At 43.5% G+C, this 26156-nt stretch overlaps 2 protein-coding genes across 7 annotated transcripts in view; one reads left to right on the plus strand and one right to left on the minus strand.

The window, feature by feature from the left end:
* Nucleotides 1-24025, plus strand: part of HVCN1 (hydrogen voltage gated channel 1) — a 36646-nt gene extending 12621 nt beyond the window's left edge. The window contains exons 4-5 of the mRNA XM_073565462.1: nucleotides 5825-5937; nucleotides 23697-24025. Of these exons, the coding sequence (XP_073421563.1) occupies nucleotides 5825-5937; nucleotides 23697-23777 (194 nt within the window). The 3' untranslated portion in view covers nucleotides 23778-24025. The remainder of the gene's footprint in view (nucleotides 1-5824; nucleotides 5938-23696) is intronic.
* TCTN1 (tectonic family member 1) overlaps nucleotides 1-26156 on the minus strand; it is a 135922-nt gene that overhangs the window by 13550 nt on the left and 96216 nt on the right. For 2 of the 6 annotated variants that reach the window (XM_073565423.1, XM_073565362.1), the window contains one exon: nucleotides 23868-24546. The exons of 2 other annotated variants lie outside the window; for them this stretch is intronic. The gene's annotated coding sequence lies outside the window, so the exon portion shown is untranslated. Of the gene's footprint in view, nucleotides 1-4122; nucleotides 4913-23867; nucleotides 24547-26156 lie in introns of those variants that run through there. 2 more of the 6 variants (XM_073565411.1, XM_073565383.1) reach the window with 2 other exon arrangements.

Below are 26156 nucleotides of genomic sequence, written 5' to 3' on the forward strand. Positions count from 1 at the left end.
TTTGCTTTTTGCTTCATTCTCTTTTGTTTTTTTTTCATTTAAGACAAATTAAATGAAGATAATACCAAAGAATTTGTGGTTGCAATCATTTTCAGGAAGAAACTGAGTATTATCTGACAGAATTGCAGGGGTGTCAATACTTTTGGCCACAACTATACTAACCGCCAAGAGCAAGCAACCCTACTCTGTCCTCCTTCTCCTGGACCTGTCCTCTGCCTTCGACACCGTAGACCATTCCCTCCTGCTACAGACTCTCTCATCTCTTGGCATCACAGACCTGGCCCTATCCTGGATTTCATCATACCTAACAGACCGAACATTTAGTGTCTCCCTCTCACACACCACCTCCTCACCTCGCCCCCTGTCTGTCGGTGTTCCCCAAGGCTCTGTCCTGGGACCCCTACTATTCTCCATCTATACCTTCGGCTTGGGACAGCTCATAGAATCCCACGGTTTGCAGTATCACCTCTATGCCGATGACACGCAGATCTACCTATCTGGACCCGACCTCGCCTCCTTACTGACTAAAAGCACACAATGTCTGTCTGCTATCTCAGCCTTCTTCTCTGCTTGCTTTCTCAAACTGAACATGGACAAAACAGAATTCATCATCTTTCCCCCATCTCACTCTACCCCCTCCACCAGACCTATCCATCAATGTCAACGGCTGCTCTCTTTCCCCAGTCCCACACGCTCAGTGCCTTGGGGTGATCCTCGACTCTGCGCTCTCTTTCAAACCACATATCCAAGCCCTCGCCTCCTCCTGCCGCCTCAAACTCAAAAATCTTTCCCGGATCCGCTCATTCCTCAACCACAAAAACACTAGTGCATGCTCTTATCTCCCGCCTCGACTACTGCAACCTCCTACTCTCTGGCTTCCCCTCTAGCACTCTGGCTCCGCTCCAGTCCATCCTACACTCTGCTGCCTGACTAATCCACCTGTCTCCCTGCTATTCCCCAGCCTCCCTCCCTATGCCAGGCCCTTCACTGGCTTCCTATTGCCCAGAGGCTACAATTCAAAGCCCTAGCAATGACATACAAAGCCATCCACAACCTGTCTCCTCCATACATCTGTGGCATGGTCTCTAGGTACCTACCCGCACGCAACCTTCGATCGTCCCAAGATCTCCTTCTCTACTCCCCCCTTATCTCTTCTTCCCACAACCGCATACAAGACTTCGCCCGTGCTTCCCCCATACTCTGGAACTCCCTGCCGCAACACATCAGACTCACCATCAACGGAAACCTTCAAGACCCACCTGTTCCGACAAGCCTACAGCCTGCAATGATCCTCGGTCTACTGAACCACAGCAAGACCTGCTCTACCCTCTCCTACTGTATCCTCACCCATCCCTGTAGACTGTGAGCCCTCGCGGGCAGGGTCCCCTCTCCTTATGTACTTGTGTGTCCCATGTCTTACACATGTTTATTATACTTGTCTATAGTTCCCCTTTTCACATGTAAAGCGCCATGGAATAAATGGCGCTATATAAATGCATAATAATAACACGCCGCAGTGATCGCGCACCACAAAATCTCCTGGACATGCTCTGTATGCCCAAGGTTGGGAAGCATATCTCAACCAGGATGAACTGAGTATGTCCAAGGTTGGTGAGGGGTTGATAATCACTGCATGCTGCAATGTCACTCGCTCACTCAAGTCTACAGGTGCATGGAAAACATCAGAGTGCAATCCGATTTCTGCAGAATCGCATAATGGAGAAGATGGAGAAATTTTATTCTCTATCTGCTCCTAAGTGTGATCCAGTCCTCTCATCTGAAAGGATCTGATCACTCTATGCTGTCAGTCTGGGCAAACTCTGATCCGATTTTGATTGGAGTGTCATTAGCATAATCGACTAGATTCTTTTTAAATGAGGGAATCTACGGCCGGGTCATCATGCGCTAATAGTTGTCCAGTGGACAGATTCTCTCACCTGAGCTGTAGATTTCTGCAACTTCTCCAGAGTGACTATGGACGTCTTAGCTGCTTCTCTAATTGGTGTTCTCCTTGCTTGGATGTCGGTTTAGGTGGACAGCCATGTCTTGGTAGGTTTGCAGTTGTGCCACTCTCCTTTCATTTTTGGATGATGGATTGAACAGTGCTTGGTGAGATGTTCAGAGCTTCGGCTATTTTTCTATAACCTAACCTTGCTTTTTGCCTCTCCTTGCTTTTTGCCTCTCCAAACTTTATGCTTGAGTTGTCTGGTGTGCGTTTTGGTTTTTCATGATGCTGTTTGATCCCTAATGTGCTCAAATAAACCCCTGGTGCCTTCACAAAACAGCTGTAGTTATACTGCGAATAAATTACACACCAGTAGACTCCATATAGTATATTTGACTTCTGGAGGCAATTAGTCACTAAAGCTTTTATTTATGGGTATCTTACTACGGAGGACTGAATACAAATGCACGGCACAATTTTCAGATTTATATTTTTTTCAATATTTAGAAAGCCATGAATCCCTTCCTTAAAACTTCACAAATATTTGCTCCTATGTGTTGGTATATCACAAATTTTCAGTAATATACATTTAAATTTGGGGGTGTAATAGGTAAAGAAAAGTGGCAAAGTTCATGGGGAGGAATACATTTTCAAGGCACTGTACATCTGATTTGTTGTACTATACCAGAAGTGACTTAACTTGTTGTTTTGTGTATATATGTATGTGTGTGTATATATATATATATATATATAATATATATGCGCGCGCACACACACTGCATCTATAAGAAATTTTCACTATATAAGTAAACTATATATATTTACATAAAGACCTTTTTTTTTTTTTTTTTATTCACAATGTTTTGTCACTATGGAAATGATGGTTTTCACAAGATTACAAATATCACAGAAAAAAGTGACAACAGTGAAAGTCTTTATCTTAAGAGTTAAGACAATAGAACTCGCTAACGTAAATGTGACAGTTTAAAGACTTTTCTGTTCTCAACATAACTTTCTGCAGCTATTCTATACATTTGGCAATGTGTGATATATGTATGTGTGTGTATATATATATATATATATATATATATATATATATATATATATATATATATATATATATATATATATATATATATATATATATACACACACTCTCTTCCACTTTATTTTCAAGTAGGCAGTCACATGAATGTTCTATTGAAAGGGATTAAGCTAGTAAACCTGTGATCACTCACTGGAGCTGAAAAAAGATGGAAATCCTGACCGTGTGCATGTTGCACACGGTCAGGATTGGCCAGCATGCAGTCACTAAGTTGCTGCAGAAATTTATCTTTAGCTCGGAAAAATTCTTTAATTTCACCCCATGGCGACTTATGACGTACCATGTCCCTCATAAGTCGTCTCACTGCCTTTGATGCGGGCTTTCAATCCGAGCCTGCTTGTTTCCTGGCAGATGATGGCTGATTTAATCTAACCCCTCATTGATGCACCCACGATGACACATCCCCCAGGAAGAAGCAAACGCTAAATGCACGTTGGGGCTCTAGACTTCACCGCAGGTCATGTATCATTACATTTGTATTTTTCTAAACCTGTCCTCTTTAACGACTCCTATAGGTTTTCTCCTAAGCTAATGTTTTCCTACGACATACAATAGACCTTGCTGCTAAAAGACACTCATGCACTTTAGTGACAGTCTACTAACAGGCACTGCAGTGTACACTGGTAGGCTATAATTAAGTATGCACATGATCCACCAGTGTTAAACTATGCTCCAAGCACTTTATTTTTGAACATCAGCTAAAAGTCACTTCTATGTTTTATGCACTAAGCACTTATGCAGCAACATATGTATTAACTAGAACAAGTCACCTGTAAAGCACTGACTAGTAGGGGAGATATATCTTATTTGGTTCTTCTGAATATCAGAACATGCATGCTTTATACCTGAACCTAAGATAAAAAAGTGATTGATATATGGACTCTATTTAACAGGATAGATACTAACCTGCAGTGTATAGTATAATTTGCAATGTATCTCCATTAATTACCTTTTTAAAATAATTTTATTGTGAATATTAAATGAGGACTTACATATTTTTTTCGATACTTGGCATTTACTTTTTTTTTTCTTTGCTATTTCGCCACACCTTTTTTCATTTTTTTTCGATTTACATATGGTAAAATAGATGGTGTTACTCAAAAGTATAACTTGGCCCGAAAAAAACAAGCCTTCAAATGGCTAAATTGCCAGCAAAATAAAAGTTAAGACTCTTGGTAGAAGGGGAGGAAAAAATGAAACTGCAAAAAACTAAAAATTGCCTGGTCCTCGAGGGGTTAATCTGGAGCACTCCAACAATAACATTGACCATCATGGGAGAGGGCCAGTGACTTCAGTGATCAGCTGTTACTTTGAGTCATCGCAGAACACTGACTGAGGGGGTTGAACATGCATTTGGCAGTCGCTACCATTTTTGATTTCTAGCACCAGTTGCTTTACATTTTTTTTTTTTTTTTTTTTTTTTAAGATTTATTTTGCAATAGAACTGTTGTGCCCGTGGGAAAAAAAAAACTACAATCTTGTTGAAGATGGTATTCTCGTAGGTTTTTTACCCAGGGAGTCATTTTATACATTTTAATTAATTTTGCAGTGTCAATAAAATGGTCCGTATGTTTTTGTGAAACGATAGCTGATATTTATAGTTGATTCAGGGATTTATTCCTCTGAAAGAGTAATTCTTCACTATCTCGTGGGTCGTTATGACTTCCTCTTGATACTGAAGGACAAGAAATGTAACTAGGTAGGCAAATGGACTGTGGCGGTTTTACTTTACTCCTTCTTATTGGTCCTCTCCCAGCTTTCTTAAGTTTTAAATATCCTTCCAGTCTGTGATGTCCCCTCATATTGCTCACCAGCGTCAATGCTGTGTAAGCTGTAAGTGCATGGTTCTTCTTTATTGAAATCTACAGGAATAAGGCAAATGTTGAACTTGTAAGATTTCTTAATTTTCATACATTTTGATGGCACGGAAGTGCATATGTATACTTACATCCTAATGGAATTCAGGAATCCTTTTTATAACAAAACTGCATGAGTATGGTATTTAACAATTTTCCCCTCTTCTATTCTCTAAGTACAGCCAAGTGCAAAATTATTATTATATATAATTTTTTTTTTTTTTTTGCAAACTGTAAAATATGAGCATCACTCGCCATCTGTAACAATATAATTATTGAAAATCCATCAAAATAAACAGGCAGCAAGGGAGCTTGCAGGGTGCGACCAGACGAAGGCTGTTTCACGTAACGATATGCTTCCACTGGTCTAAATACAGCATGAAGTGGGCACACTTTGAGCTCTCTCATTACTAGTTACCATGACACTGATAAACAAGGTCAATCACTTGGTTAAAAACAAGACTATGAATATATTAAGATTAAATGTCAAAAATACGGTAGTTTAGCTTTTTTTTGTAATATCAATATATTCATATTGTTTTTCATCATGTGACTGGCAGTGATAACCAGTGAACAAGGTCAGTCTTGGAGAGCTCAAAAGAAGAGTGCTAACATCATGTCATATTCAGACTTGTGGCCGCATTGTTGTGCGAAACGACAGTCGTCTGGTCTCAGCCCGAGAGCTCCCTTGCTGCCTGTCCTATTTTAATGGACTTTCAATAAATGTTATGTTTTTACAGAAGAGTGACCATTATCTTCTACAGTTTGCATTGTCTTCTGTCTTTGCTTTAAGTCCAACAAGTGGTCAAGTACCATGATATCTGGAGGCTTCTGTTGTAAGGAGGGTTAGATCTCCCATTTTTCAGATAGGCTGTTCCTTTCGGTCTTGTGTGCAATTTTTTAAATTTTGTTTTACAGGTGTCATTTTGTCTGTGAAGAGCAGAGCCGAAGAAAAGATTAACAAGTTAAAAGAAAAACAGGAGACCCTGCTTGCCAGAGTGTCACAACTGGAGCAGCAGTGCACCCAGCAGGTACTGATAATCTCCAAAATCGACTCAGATTTATTTTACAGATTGGCAGCACTGGAACAACAGTTGTATTTCAAGCTGCTTTTAAGTGGCAATTCCTTCCACAGGTTGAGTCCTACAAAGATGCCATCATTAAGGGAAGCCTGTCCCTGATTCATGCTCCTCGTGGTTCAGGCAGCATGAATCATCTGACGCTCCCTTTTGCCCCTGCGGTAAATTTGTCAGGCAGGAAACGCCGTATCTTGCCTTTTGGTTGTAGTGAAGAAAATCGCACTATTCAGAGAGTATTTGAGTCTGAAGCTTCTGTGACTGCTTCTTTTTTTTTTTTGTTCATGAAATGAAGGCAATGTGTGAGTCTACCTAATAGTAAGGCTTTATCCTACATTCTAGCTAAACTATATACAGCAGTCAGTCATATGACCTATGACTTGGCAATGCTTTATTCAAGGCCTGAATATTCTACAAACATAATATAGCAAAGCAGGTCACACCACTTCCTCCCACTCACAACATACATGTTTGCATAACATTTCTGTATAATGTTTAGTCCATAGAGATAAAATATTGCAGCAATAAAAACAGGAGACTCTTAACTCCTTTCTCAACAGTTGATGTACATTTAAGACCTAACGGGAAATGACTTCCTGACACATGATCTACGAATTTGTCATGGTGACTATAGAGCATTGTCCCTGCATGATCATTACTGAGAGCTCGGCTTCTGCAACAACAGCAAGGGCCATCACCGACGCTGACCTTTTCAGTATAACCCTTTAAATGCCACAGTTAAGAACCACAGCATTTATAAGGTTGTGAGATGGAAGGTGCTTCCTATATCACCTCCCCATGATCGCAAAGTGCTGATGCTTGTCATGGCTAGTGGAGGTCATACAATAATGGAAAAAAAACAGAAGAGAAACATGCATAGAACAGGGATCAACAATAAAGATTAATGCTTTATTAATACACACCAATACAAAAGCACAAAATACATTAAAAGCATCTAAAATATTAGCGCAACAACAATGCCCATATAAGGGCTATGTCCTGCCTCCACTCTCTACCGCAATGGATGTGACGAATACAAAAAATAGCAGCACCAAGTCAAGGGATGCAAGCATATAATATCACCTGCTAAAGTGCACCCATGCAATAAATGGCAGCCATACAATAGATAATGCCCATAAAAATGTATATCAAAGACCTCTAGATGTACTGGGAGTACAAAAAAGCGTAGGAACACAATAAAATAACTAAAATGAATACAAATAGAATGCCCAAGTGAAAGTTGTACTCTGCCAAGATGCCTAATAGCTGGAACGCTTTTATGATTTTATGTCGATAAACAAGGCTGAATACCCAGTAGAAGACAAAGGAGCGCACAAAGCGGCAGAATCACAATGGAGGAGGTGAAGAGCAGGAGTGTGCCCGACGCGTGTCGCCACAAAGTGGCTTCTTCAAGGGTCGATAAAGCACTTCCACTGGGCTGGTGTGTATAGCCAAATCACCCAGAATTAAAAAACAGCTGGAGACACTTACTAGGAGCTGAAGGCACATGCGGGGAAATTGTCATGTAGAGCCGGAAGTGATGTAAAATATGAACCGATCAACTATAATGCTGGAAATTATGCGCAGGCATAAGGACAAAACGCTGAACGTCGACGGCGCATGTAAGAGGCATGGATGTGGTGGACCGGACGTAACATGACGTCAGGTGGAAGCCTAGCAACCAATATGCTGACCGTTAAGCTCGAGCGCATAGTATAAGTATAGAGGATGTAAGCTCCAATCGTGCCTGTCAGGCGCTGTATCAGGAGTAAGGAAACAAGTTGTTAGACGCATACATGGTTGTGCTTGCGTTTAGGTGACCAGAGACCTCTGTGACTATATATGTTCAGTAGGGTAAGTTGACAAAAGATAACCCTAATGGGGAAACTGCAATAAAGCGATAAACATCATGACTCACAAGTGTCATTTGTTTGTCAAGTAGTTATTGGCATAACTAAAAATGGCACACACTGTTGGATCAATGTGACATGTGCCAAAGATAAACAAAGTTACAAATATTATTCTTTGTCAGAAAATGTGGATCAGCGCACTATGCATATATTTAACAATTGTATCTAGCCACAATAAATAGTAAATGGAGGTCTATGTTATATTAACTGAACAATCAAGGGTCTTGTATTTATATGCATAATTTATTATATTAAAAACACATTAAAGATCAGAATCGAATATTGTCATCTCTGATCCAGATTGATAGAAAAAGGAAAAACGTATCGTCAATAAATCACATCTGGTGGATTCTAGTGTGTCCAATATTATCAACAGCTGTTCGCTTATTTCTGGGTGATTTAGCGTCTGACACATTCCTGCTCGCCCCTTCCTTGTTCTATGCATGTTTCTTTTCTCAGTTTTTTACTATTGTTTTTTTGACATGCTACAGGATTGATCCCTTCCATTGGTGTGGTGCCCTCCTAATCTTGTGTGTTTATTATAGGTCATACAAAGACCTTCAAATTTGCCAGATACTCTTGCTTGCCTGTTACACCCAGCTTACGGCAGGGCCTACCAGGCGTCTAGTATTGTAGACCAGCTATCAAACTGCTAAAAATTAAATACAGCAAAATCTGTACACACAAATGATCCTCTCTTCTAAGCCTCATAAAACTTATTTTCTCTGTCGCTTCATTGATGACACTGGAAACCATGGGTGTATGCTGTTGCCAATAGGAGGCTGACATTATGCACAAAAAAAAAATTGGCCCCTCCCCAGCAGTGTACACCCCACCAACTGGCACTAAGTTAATCACTTTTAGCTTTGTGTCAGTAGGAGGTGGATACTGGTCTTTTACTAGACCCATATCTACCTTTTGGTTTTTGTCGTTTTCCAGTAATATTTTTCCCTTTCCTGCCGGTTTTCCTCTTTATATTCCTTGGAGGAAAGCCGTGTAAACAAACACACTGTTGTCCCATGTAGAGACAGTGAGTACAGCGTGGAATAACATCCCGTATCCTCATCTGTCTATTCGGCAGGACCACAGCTCCTAACACATCAAGTGTGTTCAAGTAATCCGAAGATTGGTCCTGGACCCCCTCTCCCACCAAAACCTGACTGTTTCAGTAGGTACATATGTCCCGTAATAGGAGTTCCTTTTGCCCCACCCCCTTTTACTGTGAGGTCTGGACGATCACATTTCTGGACATCTTCAAGTATGAAGAGTTACCCCCTTTTTTTTTTTTTTTTTTTTTCTTCTACAGGTTCCCTCTCCTGGAGGTGACAGAAAGATCTACACTGCAGAAATGTTGTTTTCCTCTCGGGAGTCATGCATGATATCAGGACTCTTTATTATCATACTACACAGCGGGGGTGTCCATGCGTCTGGGCCGGCTGCAAGGTCTGCCCTGCACCTTTCTTTCAGACCTCAGCGCCGCTCCCTCGATCTACACAAGTCCTCTCTGAATACCCTAGGCCCCGGTTTCTATGCAGGTTAGCCGCGTCGTTCGGCTCAGCCCAACTTCTTCCTTATTGCGCTGGCTTTTCACTGCCTGCCACAGACACGCCCCCTGTTCTCCCTCAGTGGCGCAGGAAAATTGCACACCTTTCTCTCTCAGGGGGCCCACCTCTTCCTCTCTGTGGCCTCTGTTTTCTGTCATCTGATCATTTAGCACCACAGAAGCCTCGACAGCCAGCCCTTCAGCACTGCTAAGCCTTGGTTCAGTTCTACAGGTCCCCAGCACTCCTTTGGGTAAGCTTTGCTCTGCAGATGGACACTCTCGCCTCAGCAGATTTTTTTTTTTTTTCCCCTGTCCCTTCACCTTTCGCATTACTGAGTCTGCTTTTTTTCTGTCATGTCTAATTCAAAAGGAGAGCGTTCCCATCCTCTACTACACTTGTCAAACACTTTTTTTTATTTTTTTTTGTTCCTGTAAATGCAGACTCCCTTCAGGTCAGTCTTCTTCCCTGTCAGGATTTCAGCAATCTCTCTGTCTTTACTACCCAGGAGTCCTCCACCGCTTCTAGACAGTTTCCCCCTTATCTCGGTGTTGGCGTCTACTCTGTCTAAATCTGTTGCGGATCTTACCAAGGTATCTCAGACCCTGGTATCCGTGCTGGACAAGTTGCCTATTCCTCCACCCCACCGCTGGCAGCGCATCCTATGTCCTACCCTTTCCTCCGTCCATGGGTACTAGTAATGGCCAGAAGAGGGCTAGGCAGGAGAGTCGCTTCAGATTCCCATGGCCCCTCTCAGCGGGCGGCTTCCCGGTCGCCTTCCCCAGACACACAAGCGGAACCGGGTTATGGTTCCAAAACCGATTCGGACTTGGACTCTGACCAGGCCTCTAACATGAGAGACATGGTTGAGAGTCTCAATGTGGCAGAGATACCTCTACGGCACCTACTGAACAGTCTGTGTCGTTCAGATGAACAGGACTACTAAAGTTTTCGCTCTCTATAAGACATTTGAGGGGGGTCCTTACCAGAGAGCGGGAAAACCAGACCAGACTCTTCCAGAGAAGGAAGCAGCTCTGTATCCTGTACCTCTTCGCTTGAGATCTCCTTGAAAATTGGGCTGTTTCTCCCACTGTGGAGTCTCCAGGCTATCCACCAACAAGGTCCTTCACCTTACGGGCGGGGCATCACTCGACCTAAATAACAGACTTATGGAATTCTTTGACAAGTGAGCCTTTGAAGCGGCAGGTTCCACCCTATGCTCTGCCTTTGCCACCACATTTGGCAAGGTCTATTGCTGCATGGGCTAAGCAACTCCATCAGGGCATACTTGCGGCAACCACATCTGAAGAGTTGCGCTGATTTGGTGGACTAGATCTCCCAAATGGGGAAAATATGTGGTGACCGCCTCTCTGGACATCGATTTTTGTGCAGCTCAAACGTCCAGTAATATTGTAGCCATTTGCAAGATCATATGGCTTAAGGCTTGGCAGGCAGTCTTCTCCTTCAAGAAGTCTCTGACCAGTGTTGCTTTCCAGGAACAAGATTGGACTAGATTATAATGGAGTCCACCGGAAGGAAAATCTCTCCTCTTCAGGCCAACCCTCGGTATCCCCTCTCTACATGGAAATTTTGGCCCTTTTGGTGTCTCTCAGCTGCGGAAGATGCTTCCTGCCAGGAGAGACCACAGGAAAGGACGAGGCCCTCTTTCAAATCAACACCCCCCCCCCCTCTCCCCGCCCTCTGGTCTGGCATCCTCGCAATGGGCAAGGCAGATCCTCCAGGAGCAGGCCTAGAAGATTCTGCTGTGCATGACTCTTCTCTGCCTCCTAGGGAGTTTCCTGGGGTGGGCGGACCTTCAGGTACATTTGGCTCGCCTCTGACACCTGGGTCAGGGAGGTGGTATTTTCAGGATACAAAATAGAATTCATTTTGTGCCACTGAGACTGTTTCTTCTTATTCCGTCCCCCAAGGGACCATTTCCTGATTCTGGGTTTCTTCATGGCCACTGCCTCCCTTCTCTAAGCAGGTGTCATTATTCCTGTTCCACCTCAGGAGCATTTTAAAAGTTTTTATTCAAACCTTTTTGTAGTTTTGAAGGACAGGTTTGTTCAACTCATCCAGGATCTAAAGTTGCTGAACAGGAGAGTCCATCTATGACCTTTCAGGATGGAATCCCTTTGTTCAGTAATGGCTTCCATGGAGTCGCAAGACTCCCTATGTTCAGTGGATATCAAAGACTCTTATCTCCATATCACAATTTTTCAGGGTTATTAGAGATTCCTTCGGTTTGTGGTATGGGAGTACCATTTTCAGTTTGTCGCTCTTCCCTTTGGTCTGGCAACTATGCCCAGGGTCTTTACAAAGACCTTGGCAACGGTGATGGCCATTTTACGGACCAGAGGCCTAGTATTCATACCCTATCTGGTAGACATCCTCCCCCTTTAGCCCAGGAAAGCCTTTTAATCACTTTTGACACATGCTCGGCTGGATTGTCAACAGGTCAAAGTCTAGTTCTCCAGCTGGGGAAGTGCGCTCTTCAGGCCTGTGTTCTCTGCCCCTTTGATCGGCCTTGGCGGTTTGGGGCAGGATGGTAGTGGCTGCAGAGGTGATACCCTTCTCTCATTTTCACACCAGGTCTCTTCAGCAGACCATCCTGTCCCAGGTTTGTTTTCTCTGGGTCACCCAGTCTGGAACTCATCTTGGATTTGGGCATCCCTACACTGGTGGCCTCCCCCCCCCCTTAATTGTCAGGGTCAGTACTTTCTTCCGATGCACTGACAAGTGATTACAACGGATACCAGTCTCCTCAGCTGGGGAGCTGTCTTCCGCAACCTCAGTCCATTGCCATTGGTCGCTGGTCATCAATCTACTCGCAGACATCCCTTGGAGACTACCAGACATGCCAGATCTGCTTTCTCAGGGCCCCATCTTCCATCAGAGTTATCGGTTGCTCGATTTGATGGTGTGGCTTTGAGGTGGCTGTTCTAAGAGCGTCAGGGTTCTCAGAACAAGTGAATCAGACGATGATTTGGGCTTGGAAACCGGCATAGTCTTGAGTCTACCATCAGACCTGGAAAGCCTTCTTCTGTTGGTGTGAGACTAGTCACACCGTGACTTTCTCTTGTGTCTGTTCTGGTCATTCTTCAATCTGGGCTTGATGCAGGTCAAGCTCTGTTTGCTGAAGGGCCAAGTTTCCGCATTGTCCATTCTTTTCCAAAGGAACTTGGCCTCATGTTCTCTGGTCAGAACATTTTCTTCAAGGTGTGGCTTATGCAGCTCCTCCATATCGTCCACCTGTAGATCTCTGGCACCTCAACCTGTTTCTGGAAGTCATCAGGGTTCCCCCCCCCTTTGAGCTGCTCAGAGAGGTCTCTCTGTTCTTTCTATCTTGGAAGGTGGTTTTTCTTGTGGCCATCACTTCCATCAGGCTGGTTTCTGAGCTGGCAGCCCTCTCATGTCTCTCACCCTTTCTTATTCTGCACCAGGATAAGGTGGTTTTACAGCCTGCTCCCTCCTTTCTTCCCAAGGTAGTCTCCCTCTTTTAATCTCAGTAAGGACATCCTCCTCCCCTTTCTCAGCATCACCAGTTCAGCCCCTGGAACAGTCTCTGAACAAATTGGACCTGGTCTGGGCAGTTTGCATCTACCTTTCCAGGACTGCCTCTTTCCAGAGGTCGGATTTCCTTTGTGATCTGAGGGCTCTCGAAGAGGTCTTATGGCGTCCAAGGCTAAAATTTCAGACTGGATCTGGGTGACTATATCGAGGACATACCATATTAAGAACAGAGCGGCTCCCCCTGGCATCAAGACCACTCTACAGGAGCTGTGGGGGCCTCCTGGGACGTTCATCGGTCATCTGCATTACAGCTTTGTAAAACTGCGACATGGTCTTCTATTCACACGTAGGAGAATCTGCAAGCATCGGTGGCTAGTTTTCCGACCTGAATGGAGTTTGTGCGGTTTCCCTAACAGGAACTGCGTTAGGATGTACCATCGTTTCCTGTGTCCCCTTATGAAGCGATGTAGAAAACAGGATTTTTTGTTAGTGTAAAATGTTTCTCAGAGCCTTCATTGGGGAACACAGCACCCTCCCATGTTTGACAGCTGTATTAACTTTTTTTTTTCTTCTATTGTTATGGTTTGATTTTGCGTATTTCTATGTTCTTCCTTTTACACGATGCTTCTCCTACCACTTTCTCACTGACTTTGTGCCAGTTGGTGTGGTGTACACTGCTGGGGTGGAGCTAATTTTTTTTATGCATAGTGTCAGCTTAGGCCTGTTTCACACTTCAGTTTTTTTGTATCAGTTAAAATCCGCCAAAATGGCGGAAAGTGGATCCGTTGGTAACTGATGTGAACGGATGTCACCGGACCGTTTTTTTTTTACGGATCCGATGAATGAAGATGAATTCAGGAAAACTTGTGTATTATATTTTAGTACAAGACATTAATTTTTTAATGGCTCCCTTCAAAGTCACTTGAAATTGAAGTGATCCCTTTAGAAATAAACACAACCCTCAAACGTCTAACTCTTAAGATCCCAACAAAAAAAGTTTAACCCCTTACTGACATTGGACTGTATAGTACGTCCAATGTCAGTATCCCCTGCTTTGATGTGGGCTCCGGCAGTGAGCCTGCATCAAAGCCGGTACATGTCAGCTGTTTTGAACAGCTGACATGTGCCCGCAATAGGTGCAGGTGAAATCGCGATCCACCTGCGCCTAGTAACTAGTTAAATGCTGCTGTCAAACTCTGACAGCGGCATTTAACGCGCTCTTCCAGCCATCAGACAAAAAGACAGCTGTAAATAAAAATGGTACCGCTGAAAACGTCATCTTGTCCCGCAAAAAAACAATCCGCCATACAGTTCCATCAGCAGAAAAATAAGTTATAGCTCTCAGAATAAAGCGATGCAACAATAATTTTTTCTATAAAATAGTTTTTGTGTAAAAGCGCCAAAACATAACAAAAAATATAAATGAGGTATCGCTGTAATCGTACTGACCCGAAGAATGAAGCTGCCTTATCAATTTTACCACACCCGGAAAAGTAGAAAACAAAAAGCAATTTCTGAATTGCTGGTTTTTGATCATTCTGTCCCCTGAAAATCAGAATAGAAAGTGATCAAAAAATGTCATGGGCCAAAAATGGTACCAATAAAAACATCAGCTCGTCCCGCAAAAAACAAGCCATCACATGACTATCGACCAAAATATGAAAAAATTATAGATCCCAAAATATGGTGATGCAAAAACTAGTTATCACGATAAAAAGTGTATTTTAGTGTGCGACAGCTGTCAAACATAAAAAAAAAAAAAAAAAAAGGTATCAATCTGGTATCGCTTTAATTGCACGGACCTGCAGAATAAAGTCACCTAATCACTTATACTGCACGAGGAACGGCATAACAAATAAAAACAATTCTTCACATGCTGTTGATTTTTTTTTTTTTCCCATTCTGCCTCCCAAAGATCGCAGTAAGGCTCGGCGCACATTTATCCTGCACTCTGCTGTGCACTTACACCGGGGTTTCTGTGTAAATCTCTGAAATACGTGATTCAGACAACCCCTGGTGGAAAATTCACTATAATGAGGCAGATGGAGTCACTGTGGACAGCATATAACCCGTGATCGGCGGTGACATTGTTTTTAGGATTGCACAGTTTTGTGCACTTCTGAAAAGGACACCTCTGAACAGAGGCCAGACAGAGTCCAGAATAAATCTGCTGCCTCGTTAGTGAATTGATCCCTCAGGGGTTTCATCTGTCACGTCACTCAGAGCTTTAGACGAAAACTCCAAAGTAAGTGATCAGCTTACAGTGCCAGATAAATGTGATCCCAAACTTTATGTAAAATGTTCCCAATAAAAGCTTCAACTCAATCCACAAAAAAAGCAAGTCCCCTCTCAGATCTGTCATCTTCCACATTGTTGGTAGCACAGAGGAGCTGGAAAAGCTAAATGGTTCCTCAACCGCCAAAAGAAATTCAGCAAATTCTCTGCTCCCATATCCAAATGCCCCCTCTCCCTTCTGGGCCCCAGTGTGCGTAAACACCAATTAGTGCCCATGTTTGGCATTTCTGTAGTGATGAGAGCCCGCCTAATTTACAGGTGTGTATCTCCAGAAGCATGAGCTGAGAATAACGTACTGGTCACTATAATGGCAGTTCGCAATTTTCACTCAGCAACTGCTGCCTGTTTCTGGGAAAACACCCATGGAGTCAAAATGGTCACTACATCTGTAGATAAACTCCCAAAGGGTTATAATTTCCAAAATGGTGTCACTTGAGGGGGGTTTCCACTGTTTAGGCACATTAGGGGCTCTCCAAATGCGACATGGCATCCGCTAATTATTCCAGTAAATTTTACATTCAAAAAGTCAAATGGCACTCCTTCCCTTTCAAGGTCTGCCGTGCACACAAACTGTAGTATTACCCCACATATGGGGTACCAGTGTACAAAGGAGAAATTGCACAACAAATTGTATGGGGCAATTTCACCTGATACCCTTATGAAAATGCAAAATATTGAGCTAGTTTTTTTTGGTTTTTTTTGGAAAATGTGATTTTTATTTCCACGGCTCTGCATTATATAGTTCTGTGAAGTACCTGTGGGTTCAATGTGCTCAGTGCACATCTAGATAAGTTTTCCTACGGGGTCTAGTTTCCAAAATGGGGTCAGTTGTGGGGGTTTTCCACTGTTTAGGCAGGGGCTCTCCAAACGCGACATGGCGTCCACTAATTATTCCAGCATATTTTACATTCAAAAAGTCAAATGGCGGGGGCGTGGCTATGTAGCGACTGAGTGAGGACGCGCTTGGCAAGAGCTCCTGCCATCCTGAAAGCATCCGGCCAGCAGACCGTTACTTCTGCAGCATATTTACTTATCTTCCGACCCCTCTGGATGCTGGGGCGCTCCTGGATCCCCGCGGGAGAGTGGGGCTGGATTCCTGGGTGCCTGCGGCTGTGAAGACCGGGGTGGCCGGTGGGGCCTGCACAGGGCAGCGGCCATCTTGGAGGCGCGCGCTCTGCCTGTGAGAGACGCGGCACCAGGTTCCCATCTCTGCAGCGCTGAAGGACGGTGAGCAGACACCCTAAATATTTGTGAGGGACAAGCGGTGAGTGCCCTGAAAGATTGGGCCCCGCGTCCCCCTCTTTGCTATATCGCCCGGCCTGCCAGCACCATTACTGTAGGGACTTGGATCCCTCTCTGACTGCTGTCCCTGTGGGGTCCTGAGGGTCTCTCCCCGGGTTATAAGGGCCCTTGTCTGCTGCTCGGAGTGGGACATTGCCTCCCTGTGTGACTCTGCAGGTCTGTGCTGCTCCTGGGACCCTGCAGCCACTATCTGATAATCTCACTCCGCCTATAACCTTGATTCAGGGGACTCCAGAGTGCACTGTCTCTAATATCCGTTTGTGCCCTATTGCTATTGAAATGAGTCGTTCCAAGGGGTCTGGGGAGGCTGAAAGCTGTAGGAATATGCCAGAATAGACCATGCTGAAGGCTCAAGATCTCTTAAAAATAATCCCTCACAAGCTCAGCGTAAGAACCGCCCTTCTGAGGGTGGGGAGGACAGTGAGCAAGAGGAATTAACCCTTAAGCAGGCGTCTGAACAACTCATGCAGGCCATCTCCTTAACCAAGACGTCTCTGTCTGGGAAGATAGAGGACGTGCACACCGAAGTGGGACACCTCCGACAAGATATGCAGGCCATGAAGGGCCGCATTATGGAGGTGGAGACGCGGGTATCCCGGGTAGAAGACACCATCACACCCATGGAAGCTAAACTAACGAAAGTGGCGGGCTCTATGAACGCGTGGAGGCAAAAAGCAGATGACCTGGAGAATAGAATGCGTCGGAATAATATCCGAATTATTGGTCTACCGGAGCGTTCGGAAGGACAACACCCGGAGCAATTCCTAGAAGATTGGCTTAAAACCACTTTGGGAGACAAATTCTCCCCAATCTTTGCGGTGGAAAGGGCTTACAGGGTCCCTACTAGGCCTCTTCCTCCTGGAGCCCCACCTAGACCTTTTCTGGCGCGTCTCCTCAACTACAGGGATAGAGACGTGGCTCTGCGTCTGGCGCGGCAAAAGAGCCCTATCAAGTTCAACAATGCCGCGATCTCGATTTTCCCAGACTTCTCTATGGAACTCCAGAAACAACGGTCGTAGTTTACGGAGGTCAAAAGACATCTACGGGAGAGGAATGTTATGTACTCGATTTTACCCGGCCCGGCTCCAGGTGGTCCATGAGGGTTCTACTTTGTTTTTCACAGATCCAGCGGAGGCGACGGAGTGGCTACGGTCTCACAAAGGGTCTGCTGCAAAGGAATCCTAACATATCTATTGCTAGTTTGGTATTTTTCTATTAATCGGCTGATTGGAGCTTTACTCGAAAGCATCCAGGTTACCAACAATACCGGACACTGGGCTCAGTGATGGTATCCCCTTGTTTGCTTCGTGATTGGAGTACAGGACTTTGCTCCCGCGTTGTTTGTTGTTTATTCACTGTTTTTTTTCCGTAGTGGTTTTTTGTATTTTTAAGGTTGTAATCGCAGTCGACAACAATTTCAGTTTCTAGGTGATGTCTCTAAATTTTTCCCGGGTAATATACACCATATTCAGCGGCGTAAAATATGGGGTCTGAGTTGATATGGGTGACATGGAATGTGAGGGTATAAAAACTCCTCGAAAAAAATCAAGGTTTTCTCACAGGTCAGACATTATCGCCCTCACATTGTGGCCTTGGTGGAGACGCACCTGACTAGGGATACAGCGCGGTGCGTGCAGAAGCCTTGGGTACAATGGTCTGCCCATACATTCCACACCAGCTACTCAAGAGGGGTCCCACTTTTGGTACATAAAGACGTCAGATGGGAAGCGAGGGAGACTCGAAGGGATCCTGAGGATCGTTTTATTTTCGTCCATGCATTGATAAATACCAGGAAATATGTAGTCTTATGTATTTATAACCCCCCCCCCCAGCTCGTATATCCGTTCTGCAGAAGGCAATGAGTTTTGCCCTTCACCCAGACGCGGATGTTATTTGTATGGGAGACTTTAACATGGTCATGAACAATTGCCTTGATAAATTGAGGTTGGATGATGGAGTGACTGGGGGGTTCTCTTCACCGACTACAACCCCGTTGTCAATATTTGTGGGGGGCGGCGGGTGGTTGGATTTGTGGAGGGTGCGTCACCCTGAGTTAAGGGAATATACTTGCCACTCATCCACTAAACGCTCTTTATCACGCATAGACTATATATTTGGTTCTAGCGGTCTGGCAATGTGGGTGACTGATACAGAACATGGAACTAGGGGGATCTCAGACCATAGTCCGGTCATCCTTAAACTCAAATATGGGCAGGTAAACAATGGGATAGCTTGGAAGTTGAATCCTTTTTGGTTAAAATCGATGGGGCCTCCTGACAGAATGATTGATCAGTTGCATTGCTTCATCGCGTCCCATCCGAAACCTCAAGATATTAATTTATTTTGGGATGCCCTTAAGGCATACCTGAGGGGCTGTTTGTCCTCCACGATCTCTTATATTAAGCGGGTAACCTCAAGAAACGATGACTAGGTGGAGCAACGACTGAAAGACGCAGAGGCAACATATATATCTATCCAAACCAGTGGGAACAGGATTGACTGGTTGGCTGCCCAGAGGTTATATACTCAACATGTGGACACTAAATCTAAGCGTAAACTATTCTTTACCCGTCAATCCTATTTCGAATTGGGGAACCAGATGGGCAAATTTTTGGCCTATCTGGTGCGCCAACATAGCACCTCTAACACAATATTACAGATTCGTAGGGCGGACGGTATATTGGTGTCTTCGACCGAGGAGATTCTTGGCTGTTTTCAGGACTACTACAGGTCACTATATGAATCTAAAAGTGACTTTGACACTTTGAGGTGTTTAGACTATTTGTCAGATGTATCATTCCCCACATTAGATCCTGAACAGCGGGCCCTTATGGACGCTGTGTTCACCGCAGAGGAGATAGAAAATGCTATGACAGACATGGCTTCTGGAAAGGCCCCTGGACCTGATGGGTACCCTATTGAATTATATAGGAAGTACCGGGATATATTGACGCCACTTTTGGTGAAGGTATTTCGGGGAATTTGGTAAGGGAATTCTATGCCTGAGTCCTTTTATGAGGCTAACATCATAGTGCTTCGGAAGGAGGGGAAGGACCCTTTGGAATGTGGATCCAATCGCCCCATTTTGTTAGTAAATGTGGACTATAAAATTTTCACCAAGATCCTAGCTACTAGACTGAATTCAATTATATTGAACCTTATACATCCTGATCAAACGGGCTTTATGCCTGGTAAAAGTACTTCCATTAACATCAGAAGAGTCCAGTCAATAGTCCAATATAGCTCCTTAATGCCAGACAACAGATGGGCATTGGCATCGTTAGATGCTGTCGAGGCTTTTGACTCTCTTGAATGGGCTTTCCTCTCCACATGTTTGCAAAGGTATGGCTTTGGCAATAAATTTATAACATGGATCAAAATATTATATATGAAACCCAAGGCCCGTGTTATAATAAATAACTATATCTGAGTCTTTCGCATTGCATAGGGGAACCCGTCAGGGTGGCCCTCTGTCCCCGGCCCTCTTCGCCCTTGCGATTGAGGCACTAGCAATACGTATAAGGTCCTCCCCTGACATCCAAGGTATAGATATAGCAGGTCAGGTGGATACCTTAGGCCTATATGCCGATGACATGGTGATATTCTTGAATGATGTGGAAGAAACTTTGCCACAGGTGATATCCCTTATAAATTCAGTAAATATTCCGGTTTACATATAAATTGGGAAAAGTCTGCCCTGTTACCCCTTTCCCATGCCCCAGCTGGAGGCTCTCTTCTCGCTGCCTACTGTATCTAGTTTTAAATATTTGGGCATCCACATATCTAACAATAGTACGCTTGATCTGCAACTTAATGTCCACCCATTGCTGGAACTAGTTAAAGTTAAATTTGCATCCTGGAGTAGGCTCCCATTATCTGTGGCTGGACGCATTAACCTGATTAAAATATTACTCCCTAAATTTAGATACTCCCTTCAGCATAGTGCGGTAGCGGTGCCCAGGTCCTTTTTCCTTTCTTGTTAATCTCAATTCCCTGGTCACGTCATTTATATGGGGGAAAACTAGGCCCAAACTTAAATTGTCCACTTTACAAAGACCAAAGAAGGGAGGTGGGGCAGCGTTGCCAGATTTTTTCCTATACTACTTAGCTGGGCAGGCTAAAGCTTTAAGTAAATGGATGCCGGGAAATTGCCTCCACAATTCTGAAAGTCACTTGCTTCATGCTGCACAGACTGATTGCCCGTTAGGTTTCCTTGAGTTGGAGAAACCTAATGTTCCACATCTGCTACCCCTGCTCCAGCTAGCACGATTAATATGGAGACAAATCAAGAATGTAATTGGGTTTAAAGATTTTATAGCTGAAATGCCCCTGTGAAATAATAACTATTTTCCGGAGTTACTGAATCACCCATCCAACGTTTTTTGGATTCAGTATGGCGTCTCTTCAATGGGAGACTTGTACGACCAAGGGATCTTAAAATCTTTTGAACAATTACAGGTCACACATGATATTCCGAAATCTGAATTTTTTTGCGATCTGCAGCTGAGGTTGGCTCTTCAATCACACATGAGATGTAGGGGTGTGGGCCGTACTATTTTATCTTTACCTCTGATAGGAATCCTTAATTCGCAGGGTCCCCAGGGTCTCATATCCTCTTTGTATACATACAATGCTGTCAGTAGGGGCAGAATCGGCCATAAGCTCTATTAAGAGGAAGTGGGAACGACTCATCCCTAATACACAAAGAGCGGAATGGGAGGAGATTCTGGAGTCTCCGATCGGAGTATCACCATCGGTTAACAACAGAATGATACAATTATATATAATCAATCATATTTGACTCCGATGCGACTTTTTAGGATGGGTCGGCTTCAATCATCAGAATGTATGCGATGTCACTTGCCAGATGCGGACTTTATTCATATGGTGTGGCAATGTCCCACTAACCTACATTACTGGAAAGAGGTGACTACACTGCTGACATCCATGGTGCAGACCCCTGTCCCTCTAGAACCGTTGGTCTGCTTGTTTGGGGTATGGGAGGAGGAGATTTGGGATCGCTATACTGGGGTCTTCCTGCGCGAGATACTGTTTATGGCACGGAAGGTGCTGGCATTGCGGTGGATGGGGGGTTCATGTCCTTCCCTTAGATTTTGGATCGAGTTGGTAAATTCGATTGTTCCATATGAGCGTACGTTATAGCAAAATAGGGGATGCCTGGGTAAATTTGAAAGGATTTGGGAGAGGTGGAATTCTTCTCATCTTACTTTGCAAGGCTGAGACATCACATGCGACATAATACGATATAGGAAACCAGGCTGCGGAAATAGTAGATACTATTTGATGTAGTGGTAGCTGTAGTTTAGAAATTTGTTAGATTTTATTTCTGAATGATAAGATAAGGTTTGTGAAAATGGATTGATAGACATGCTGGAAAATGTATAGCCAATTATCCTTTGTGTGCTTGGAAAGATATGTACATATGGTAGACATGTGGGAAATGTTATTAACTATTCTGATTTAAAGGCATAAAAATTAAAACTTAAAATTGCGAAATTGTCAAAATATTCGCCAAATTTCCGTTTTTTAAACAAACGCAAGTCATATAAATTTTTACCACGATCATAAAGTACAATATGTGACGACAAAACACTCTCAATCAGCGGAATCCGTTGAAGCGTTCTAGAGTTATGACCTCATAAAGTGACAGTGGTCAGAATTGTAAAAATTGGCCTGGTCAGGAAGGTGAAAACACTCTTCGGGGTGAAGGGGTTAAAACCACATTCAAGAAGTGTATTAACCCTTCAGATGCTTAATGTGAAGTAATGAAATATGGAAGGATAAAATCGAACATTTCTTTTTCATAATTTTACTTTAGACACATTTATTTTTACAAGGGTAACAGGAGAAAATAAACCCCAAAATCTGTTGTGTAATTTTCCCTGAGCATGCTGATACCCCGTATGTGGGGGAAAACTACTGTTTGGACGGTTAGAAGGGAAGGGGCACAGTTTGACTTTTTGAATGCAAAATTGTCTGGAATTGAGAGCAGACAGGATGTTATGTCTGGAAAGCTGTTGACGTGCCTAAATGTTTTAGTCCCAAAGTTTCTCATTGTCACAAGGATAGCAGGAGACCATGGACCCTAAATTTGTTGTGCAATTTCTCCTGAGTACACAGCCCCATATGTGGTCAAACTACTTTTGAGGCACAGCTCAGAAGGGAAGGAGCACCATACTGAAGTTCAGTTTGCTTGACTGGTTTGAGGGTGCCATGAACCCCCAACCTTCCTCCAGAAGTGACCTTTTACATACTACACCCCCCCCCCCCAATGAATTCATCTAGGGGTGCTTAGCCCCAAATTTAATTTTTCTAGGGGCTAGTGGGAAAAAATGGACCTGTTTGTTGTAAAAATTTCTCCTGAGTACGCCAATACCCTATATGTAATTGGGAAATACTTTTACGGCACAGTGCAAAGCTCAGAAGGGAAGGCGCGTCATATATATTTTTTATATATATATATATATATATATATATATATATATATATATATATATATATATATATCAGATTTTACTGTTATGATTTGCTGCCGTGACTCACTGGGAAAGCTCCTGAGGTGCCAGAAAAGCAGAACCACTCATGAGTGGCCCCATTTTACAAGCTATACCTCTCAGTGAATTCATCTAGTGGTGCAGTGATCATATTGACACCACAGGTGTGTCACAGAAGTTACCATTGAGCTGTGAAGAAAAAATAAGTTGCCACAAATTTTTGTTTTAGCCCAGAATTTATATTTTCACTCCGGGAAATGGGTAAAATTGCACTAAAATTTGTCACATTTCAGCTAAATGCAGAAATCCCCTATATGTGGCTGTACAGTACTGCTTAGCCATACGGCTCGACTCTGGAGGGACTGAGCCGTGTTTGCCTCCTGGAGCACAAATTATCCTAGAAGAGTTTGCGGACTCCATATAGAGAAGCCCCTAAATGCTAGAATAGCATAATACCCCATTAGGTGACCCCAAAAAAGAATAGCTTTAAGTAGGTATGCTTATTTGGCAAAAATGAAAGCCGTGTCCAGATCTAGGGTTTTGGTAATAGAAGAGTGGTTGTATATGCTTAAAGTTTGCTTTGTCTGGATTATGTCTGAAAGTTTAATCTAAATTTATGTTCTTACACTTTCCAGGAGCAAGAGATTTCAAGACTCCAGACATTATTACAGCAAAATAACATATTTCCTGAATCTTTCAACACAAACATTGCATGAAGATATTTGAGGGATCTTAGAAAATGTATTTTTAGCTGTTTATATGTTTTGTTTATATAGATGTTGAGTAATGAGCCAATGGAAAGAAACTTTGATTTATCAAAATGTTTAATCTTGCTGTATAAAACATGTACATTTTAATAAATGTGATTTTTGTACACACTTCAAATAATGTACTAAAAATGTATGTATAAAATGTTTTATTGGACCAAAATAAAGTTTGATGGACCAGCCACCAGATGCAAGGAGATTGCTTCAAGTATTTTCTTTCTTCTATCTGCTACAGTCTTGTACTTCCCAGTCAGATGCCAACTATAAAGTGCCTATAATGAAACCAAGTGGAGGTGTTGTCTATAGGGACCATTCAGATGATAGCCGTGCTTCTAGCACCCGATAAATGAAAGCGTCAATCTACAACCACTATCTTCGTGAATGCAAGTTGTTTTTTGTTACCATTACTAGGTAAAGTGTGCTGGAGTAAGATGGACAGATGGAAAAGTACCTCTCTAAATTAGGCACATTTGCCAGTAAGTCATATCTACACCCAATCTGGGCTGGCATAGATTTACACTTAAATTTAGTGTAGTTTTGACAGAGTGGCATAAATTGGTGTCCATGCACCTTCTCCTAAGCCCTGCTCTCAAAATCAGCCACAGACTAGACTTTAGTCCATATGCTAGCTGCTTATGTTTTCGTGATGGGTGTGGGTTTTTTTTGTTTTCTTTTTTATAGCATCCATGTTCAATTATCCGTCGCTGAGACAGCAGATCTGAAAGAGATTAACATCAATGAGGGCTTTATAAAAGAGCACAAAAAATGCCATACAATGTTTTCTAATGTAAGCAGGATTTCTACAAGACTTTTGCAGGATCGTCTGTACATTTTTAAAACAGTGGTGGTATGTTTATGCCAACGTCAACCTTTTAAGGACTATGTTCAGTTCCCAGGTGAGAACCACATTGACTGGTCTGGGACGAACCCTGGTGGCAGCTGTCCTGAACCGCTTCACCCAACGATGTTCAGCAAGGGTCTGTTCAAAGTATGAACTCCAATACCTCCACCTGTACTTTTAGGGTACTGGGTCAGAGTCCTTTTTCCAAGCCGCCTTGTAGGAAATCTGGGTGATGGGCTGGCGAGGGTCCATTGCACACCATAATACAAACATCCTCCAGGTCTTGAGTTATATGGTATTTTTTACCGGTTTCCTACTTTGAAGGGTGTTAACGACTCTCCGACTCTCCTTGGCCTTTAGAATTGAGAACTCCGAAGCCAGGCTTCTAGATGTAAGTTCTCTGTCCAGATGGCAGATTGGCCCCTTGTGTAGGAGATCGCTGACTAGTGGAAGGAAGGATTAGAGGACAGTCTATACACAGACTGGTTATGGTGCCGTACCAGCTTCTCTTCGGCCAGAGGGGTGCCACCAGAATAACTCTGGTCTGCTTGAACCTTATCTTCTGTAGAGTCTTTGGTAAGAACGGGACTGGAGGAAAAGCATAAGCCAGACAAACGCCATTGGTGAGCGAAGGAGTCTATGCCTACCTAGACATGCGTTGTCTGGGTTTATTGAGAAACAGCGGGTCATCTTTTTGTATTCTGGCGTCCCATGAATAGGTCAACTTCTGGATAACCCCAACTCTTAATCAATATCTGGAACACCTCTGGACTCAGACTTCACTCTCCTGAGTTGATATCCTTTCTGCTTAGTAAGTGCTCGCTTGTTGGATGCTCCCCTTATATGGAGGGCTGACACAGAAGATTTTCTTCGGCCCAAGAAAATATTCTCACTGAGATGTCTTTCAGATCCTTGCGCTTCAATCTTCCTTGATGATGGTGTGCGACCATGGTCACACTGTTCAAATAGATTTTCATGAGGGTACCTCAAATCACTGATGCTGCTGCCCTGAGGATCTCTTTCACCATCTTCAATTATCTGAAATTCAAGGATTGTTTGCTGATTTCGGTGGACCAGCCACCCTGGAAGGATGTCTGGGAAACCATGGCACCCCATCCACTCTTGACGGCGTCCACTTCTATGGTGATCAACAGGACCTGGATCCAAGGAACTCCCGTGTTCAGTTTCCTTGGGTTGTTTCACCAAGACAATGATGTCTTTATCAGAGTAGGTACTGACATTTTCTTCAGCGATCTAGGGGATGCATCCCACTCTGCCAGAATATAAGTTTGGAGGGTCCCTGGTGTGTGCCTGGGCCCATGCTACTGACTGGATGCAGGATGTCATCAAACCGAGGACCGACATGGTGAATCTCATAGAGACCGACTTTCTGCTCTGAGCTGGATCTGCTTCTCTTTGGGCAAGAAGGTTGTTTGCTACTGAGAATCTGGGAGAAATCCTAAGAACATCGTTTTGTGGAAGGGATC

The sequence above is a fragment of the Dendrobates tinctorius genome, unplaced genomic scaffold, assembly GCF_039654945.1.
Source record: "Dendrobates tinctorius isolate UK_male_01 unplaced genomic scaffold, ASM3965494v1 ptg000003l, whole genome shotgun sequence".
Taxonomy (NCBI): domain Eukaryota; kingdom Metazoa; phylum Chordata; class Amphibia; order Anura; family Dendrobatidae; genus Dendrobates; species Dendrobates tinctorius.